At 44.4% G+C, this 6,956-nt stretch overlaps 1 protein-coding gene across 1 annotated transcript; it reads right to left on the bottom strand.

Moving 5' to 3' along the window:
* Nucleotides 1-1,828: 1,828 nt before the first annotated feature.
* On the bottom strand, nucleotides 1,829-5,969 carry SCOC (short coiled-coil protein). The gene is made up of 4 exons (XM_065404678.1): nucleotides 5,906-5,969; nucleotides 5,242-5,313; nucleotides 5,064-5,147; nucleotides 1,829-4,360 (listed from the first exon to the last, which is right to left on the bottom strand). Exons 2-4 carry the CDS (start codon nucleotides 5,261-5,263, stop codon nucleotides 4,218-4,220), a joined length of 249 nt encoding a protein of 82 aa, XP_065260750.1. The 5' UTR covers nucleotides 5,264-5,313; nucleotides 5,906-5,969; the 3' UTR covers nucleotides 1,829-4,217.
* Nucleotides 5,970-6,956: the final 987 nt, after the last annotated feature.

The raw sequence follows: 6,956 nt of genomic DNA, 5'->3' as shown, positions 1-6,956 counted from the left end.
CCAGAATTCTCAGTCGTGGGATCTGGGCTTTCTAGACTGAGTTTGACAGAACTCCTCCTAGAATTTTTGACCGTAAAGCGGTGAATCAGGCACTCTGTCATACACTGCCACCCCTTCACTATTCCAGCAGTTCATCTTTCCTGTTAAAAAAAATCTACTCACTTTGCTTCCAAACCAGAAACAATGTCACTCTAGCTATTTTTTATAGCAAAGCCCTTCACAGGATTTAAGATTTTAAACTAAGTTTCTCATTTTCTTTGTTATTGTTTATTCCTCAAACTACTTCCTTCAAAACATTATTGTGGATTTCTAAAGAGGTTTTAGGGAGCAGCTTCTTTTTCTCTTCCTTCCCTGTCCTCCTTTCTCCTATTATCCCCCATCCACAGAAGTGGAAAACAGCCAGGGGAAGCAGAAGGACAGTAACTATCCCCATTGCTTGACCCTCCTGTCCACGAGGCATTTGTCTGGGGCAAAGGTGAAGTTTCTGGCTTGTGTGCAGCCAGATCCACATTGAACTGGCTCAGCCGAGGAAAGTCTCATCCATGTTGAGCAGCGAGCAAGCAAGCCTACCTCACTAAGACTGGGAGCCAACAGTAGGGAAGAGGTGATAAGTCTTGCTAGCCTCTTCCTAAGCATGGGATCCCCATTCCCACAGCTTGCAGATCTGTCCAAGGCCTGAATCACTAGGGAAGGCCAGGTTCTCCATGGCAACTGGGAGGCTCTGGAGAAGAGGGGGGAAGGTCCCCCCTCCAGTGCAGAGACTTCAGACCCCCTTACCTCAATTTTTATTCCTTTTGTGGTAACCAGTGTTCCAAGGCCTGATCTAGAGATTAATCACTTGGAAGAGAGAGATGTAGCTGTTTCAAAATTGAAAAAGCAGGGTTAGGCTTCTCTGGAAAAGCCACCCCCCTGAGCAACGTAAGTTACAGCAACCTAAGCACTGCTGTGGATAGTGCTATGTCAATGGGAGAGCTTCTCCCACCAGCATAGCTACTGCTTAGACGGAAGAGCGCTCTCCTGTTGGCATACAGCATCTTCACCAGATGCACTACAGTGGCTCAACTGCCTCACTGTAGCACTTCTAGTGTACACTAGCCCTGAGTTGACTTATGTAGTGTTCAAGTCTGTAGCTTAAGAACCTAGATAGGGTACGCAAACCTCCAAAAAGATACTTTTAAATAAAGTGCAATGTTTCTGAATTATTAAAAGGGGCTTTTAAGGGCTTTCTTGGTATCCATTCTTCAGTTTATTAGGTTCTCTATCCTATCAGTGTGGTTTTTAGATACCCAAATCATTGGGCCCATGATAACTTATGGTTAAACATTTACCAATCTGACAGATGTTTTGGGTCTGATCCCACTGCAGTTATTGGAATAGATTGGGCCTTTTTAGTACCCACTATGTAGTGTTTAGAACACAGAATAATTAATGTACAAGATCATACAGCAATGCAAAGTATTTACAGAAGAAAGGTTTCTTCTGGTGCACATGCAGCTTATTCAGGTTAATTACTTTGACTGAAACAAAGTTAAGGGAAAGAAGTGAATGTGAATTTTCTATTGCTGACTAGTTTCACTGGATAGCTATGCATATTTACTTTTAGTACCCAGAGACAACCAGTGTCAGGGCCCTAGATGGTGATAACTTACTGAAAAATACTATATACTCAGTGTGGCTAGCAAATGCTAATCATGCCTACTGTTTAAGTAATATTTCTATGTAGAACTTTTTCACGTTAGTTTAAAACGGCCTTAACTCAACGTTTACATCCGTAAAACATTCCAACCCTATATACTGTCCATTCTAAGACAAACCAACTGAGACAAGTCAAAAGCTTTTATTAAATGTAAAATCAGAAATACAACACAATTTTTAAATGTTCATAAGTTAAAAGGCCACAATAGTGGGAAGCAAAATGTTTACAGTTGAAATGACTACTCTATATACATATGGCTAAAATATCACTATCAAATCTTACATTAATACAAAACATGATTAAGATTACTCCTTGATTTTAGGAAAGTGGCTCAACTCTAACAAGTGCACCAGGTGACAATGGTGGATCTTTCCTATTATGTAAAGGGGGTGTAATGCTATCCCTTACATCATAGGACAGTTACGGAGAAAGGAGCAAAAGTATATATATTTTTAAAGACTAGTGTCATGGGTACTGTTTTATACCCAAACACCACTTGCCTAAGTAATTAGCCAGAAGATTAATCCTATTTGCTACCAGTACTTGAGTACACACAGGGTGTTTAGTAAGCACGAAGGGGACAGATAAACCCCAAGGAAGTTTAAAATTACTGTTAGGGGTTTATAAGACCCAGCCACTATGTTTGCCAGGCAGTTGGGTTAAAGCCCTAGCCTTTAGGTTAGGTCCCATTCACTCTACAAATTTAACCTTGTTGCAACTGCGGCCCTGACTCAATATCTGACTTAGAAGCTTCACTTTTGGCATCCCACTTGAAGCCATCTAAAACTGTGCAGGTATAATTTTTAACAGTGGGGGGGAGAGGGGGGAATAACCAAGGCCCCATTGCCTGAACAGTCTCAATCTTTCATGGATGTGGTCTTATGTCACCACTCTGCTGTTGCTGAACTCTAGTTCCTTTAGCTGCCCAAGGAAGCTCAGTCTGACATTGGTTTAACTCTTTATGGTTACATCCACTCACCCAAACATAATTTTCATGTTTGTTTTTATTTTACAGAATCCATCACAGTAGTGATGAAATGCAGCCTTGACAATAACACATTTTACTTTACCTCTTAACATGGGAAAAGTGATTTCCATTATTGAAAAGATGTTTTAACTAACATTCATAAAGCCACAGCAAATCAACTAGCTTGATAAAGACATTTGGGAGGGATGTGTAAGTTTCAATACTGATAAATGAAATCTTACCAACTTGTACCTTTTGCTTTTTCCACTATTAATACTGAAGTACACACACAAAATTTGTAAAAACTTTGCTGACCTTTACTACAGCCCAATCCTAGTAACAGCAGACCATTTAACACATCTACACTAGAAAACTGAGGGTTTCTATGTTGCTGAGGGTCACATAAATCAGTCCCCTTGAACCTGTGCTGAAACAGCATTTCAAATACTAATGTAGGCAGAATATCCCATCCCAGAAATACATAACTACCAATTTCTGCCCCTTCCTGATAGCATGGAAGTGTATTAGTGCAAAAATTGGAAGTTGCTACCTATGGCAATAGAAATCAGTATAAGGAGGCTGTTCGGGCACCAAATGATGTTTGAAACAGTAGGTTAGCTTCTGGCACCTACACACTGCTCCAGTGGCACATAGAGGCTAGGGCCAGGTCTACACTACAACGATTTGTCAATATAGCCATATCCATTGGGGTGTGAAAAAACAATATAGCTATGCTGGCAAAGCCCCCAGGATAAAAGCAGCTATGCTAAGATGAGTGGTTCTCAACTTGGCGTAACACCACCTCCTTGAATGACGTTAGCTAACAGAAAAACTGCCAGCAGTTAGGGAAAAGAAACTGGTTTGAAGTGTGAAAGATATCGTATACGTTGTAAACAGTTTAACATCCCAGTAATTCAGCACTCCTCACAAAATCTTTTACAAACTGGGGTTATCTTCAGTTTGTCAAGAACAAGCAAGCCATTAGAACCCTGCAGAGAACAGTCACATCTCTACTAGTTCATGAAAATCCTTAACCTGTTCAAAATATTTATTTTTAAAAATGTTCATTTTTCATCTGTGAAGGTAATGAGTGTTCTAGACAGATACCTAATTATTTTTTGAGCTGAAGAAAAGGTGGTGCAAAGTAAGTTTAAGTGTTCACTTAAAATAAGATTACCATTTTACACCTCATCGTATTTATTCTGCTACAAGACACTATCCTAAAATCTTCAAAGTAGTTGACAGTCAGATGTTTGCTTAATCTGACAAACTGAATCCAGTTTTGACAAGACATGCCATTGTTGATTTTTGAAACAAATATGCAAGTCTAGTTATAAAGTCTCTACATTACATTTGCACATTGCTCAAAGGCTAACAATACACAAACTCATGGCTCCAGTTGTTTATGATAATGTTTTTAACTGTCTATAATTGCCATTAATCTTCAAATATCCAGGGAAGCCACAAACTAAGGTATTTTAACTCATGTAGCCTATGCCAATGAAAACAGAAAAAGCAGCAGCAATACAATGACGTAATCTGGAAATCAACCCCTTACTTTCGTTTGCTTTTTGTGTCAGTTGTCTGGAAAACACTAGATGCAGACATAAGATTTTCTATATATTGTCCAAGAACTTGATTTTCTGATTTGAGTTTCAGGTTTTCTTCCTTAACAGCATCTACTCGTGCTGACAGATCTATTAAAAAAAAATTATCTTTAACACAACACACTTAAGCCATGTGATACGCCCAAATCAAGTTTTTACACAAGGTAAAACTGCAAGACAATACATATGAAACACCACAGTAACATAAGTGTCATCCCACAGTCTTTTGCTAAATCAAGTTATTTGCAACGTGACAGTGTTACCATATGGCAAACTTGTTACCCAACCATCTCATTCTGTTAGTTATCCTTCACTTTTCTGTTTCTGGTCTATTTAAGATTTCAATTGTAGATTTATTTTGTGTGATTCACCTAGTTTTTCAGGTGCTAACATGCTTATCTACTGCTGACTAAGCAGCCATAGAAATTTGCAGAACTTCAAGCATTAATAAAGCTCATCCACAAGCATATTTAGTCTGACTAAAAGAAAAGTTACTGAAGCAGGTCCACTTTGACTTTTGAGTCATTTGGGAGCATAGCCTGGACACTAAATCATACAAATAAACAGAAAAATATGTTGTTTGATGCCAATGCAGTATCTGTCCATCATGTTTATGTATCTTACTCTGCATTGTGCAGTAAACATTCCCTTGGATAAAGACCATGGGCAGCAGTAGTTTAGATTGCCCTTTTGACCAATGGATTAAGCGTTACCATAGAATAACAGGAGTCTCCCTACAAATATTTGCATGGTGTTTAACATTTTCAACATTCTAGGATGGCAAACTGCTAACCTTCGAGTGTGTGCTGCAGTTCCAAAACTTGATTAATAAGCCGTGTTTTTTCTTCCAGTTCTACCTGATTTTCAGCCTCAACAGCTGCAATAAACCACATAAATTTTAGTGCAGTCTTTCTGGCAGAATTTGCTATTACACTAAAGAATATTAGTTAAGAAGAATAAAGGCCTTCTACCATCCATGTCAGCATTCATCATTGTGGAATGGGAACTTTCCACTCCTGGATTCAGGACTTCTGGGAGAAGTTCTGCTTAAAGAGAAAAAAAAAAGTCAAAAGAAGAACTAGTCACTGCTATAACGTAGGTGTAATCATCTCTAGCGGTGAATTTTACAGGGGCTACGACGGAGAGTCAAGTATTGCCCAGTCCCCATTTACACACAGACCAAAGAGAACAGCGAGAGGCTTTCAAACCGATTCCTAGTCCTAGTCCCACTCCGCACACCATGTAGTCTGTCACCACACACTGGGAGTAAGTGACTCCCCATCAATCAGGCCTGGGTCAGTTCACAGGACAGGCAGCTGGGCGCCTCTCCTGTGCACGGACCGGCTCAATGCTGTACTGGGGACTGTGTCCTGCTTTCAGCCCCGGCACGGGCCCTTCCAGCCGGCTTCGCTATGTGGACAGCCCACGCTGAACAGGGCTGAGCCCCAGGAGCTGCTCTCCCCCAGCGTAGCCACCCGGCCCGGCCTGCCGCCTACCGTATCCTCGGCCCCGCCCGGCCGCAGCGACCAACGCCGCTGCCCCGGCCGGGCTCAGCCGAGCCGAATCTCGCTTACAGGGCGCGGGCCGGGTGCGCTCGGCTGGGAGCCCCAAGCGGGGCGGCCCCTCCCCACTCACCTCGGAGTCGCGCCGCTGCTCGACAGGCTGCGGTCCCCGGCGCCCAGAACCAACTCACCGCGGCTCCGCCTCCTTTCCCCAGCGCGCCTGCGCAGCCTCCTTGCCCAGGGCCGGTGCGCACGCACCGCGCCTCGCTTACCCAACAAACGGAGCAGAGACTCTCGAGGAGGCGGGGCGGGAGGAATCAGTCAGCTCCGGAGGGCGGGGCGTTTCACGGGGACAGCAAATAAGCAACGGGAGCTAACATCTGTCCTAACGTCACTCTGGCGCTTTGCTTGATTGGATAAACTGTCCCATAGTGGGCGGGGCCTGGGAGACCAAAAGGAGGCTTGGGAAAGAGGGCGGGGCATAGGTATGCCAAAGTCCAGAGTCCCGCTGCGGCCTTGGGCGGGGTTGTGCCTGCCGCAGCAGTGCTCGCGGGGGTGACAGGCCCGACCGAGAGCGGGGGCTGGAGTGCTCCGGAGCAAAGGGGGGGGCGTTGCCCTGGCAGCCCGCACAGCAGGCCTGATGAATTTGTCCCGTATTTACAATGGCCCCATCTCCTGTGACTGTTCCCGGGGCTGAAACCAGCACGGGGGCTGCCCTGTCCCGACAGCCCATCCGTATGGGGCAGCCAGGCTGCACTTGCTAAAGTTATCATCGCCCACGGGTGTCAAGGGGCTGGAGCCAGCCCACTGGCAAAACGGCTGCTAAGTGGTTGAGGGGCTGCACAGAGACAGGGACTGTGGGGAGCAGAAGAGACAGTGTGAAAGCAGGATGGAGCGAAGGATGGGGTTTCGGGGGGGGGGGGTGCAGTAGGGAGCCGAGGAGGTATAGAGGATAGTGGGGGTATCAGATGGCAGCTTCCGTCTGCCTGTGGGTGTGGAAGGGGAGTCCCCTCTGAGCATCGGGGAAAAGGTGGTGGTGCCAACTCTTGGAAATTGGTTGTGACAGAAGTGTTGCTGCTGGGTCAAGACAGCAATAGGAAATGGATGGCAGTTCCCTTATCTTAGGGATGAGAAGAGGGTAAGTACTGGAGTCTTCATCTGAGCAGGCAGGGAGAGGTGTGTGT

This window comes from Emys orbicularis, chromosome 5 (assembly GCF_028017835.1).
Source record: "Emys orbicularis isolate rEmyOrb1 chromosome 5, rEmyOrb1.hap1, whole genome shotgun sequence".
Classification (NCBI taxonomy): Eukaryota; Metazoa; Chordata; order Testudines; family Emydidae; genus Emys; species Emys orbicularis.
Note: the sequence above shows the minus strand (reverse complement) of the source record. Positions and strands in the feature narration are given on the sequence as shown.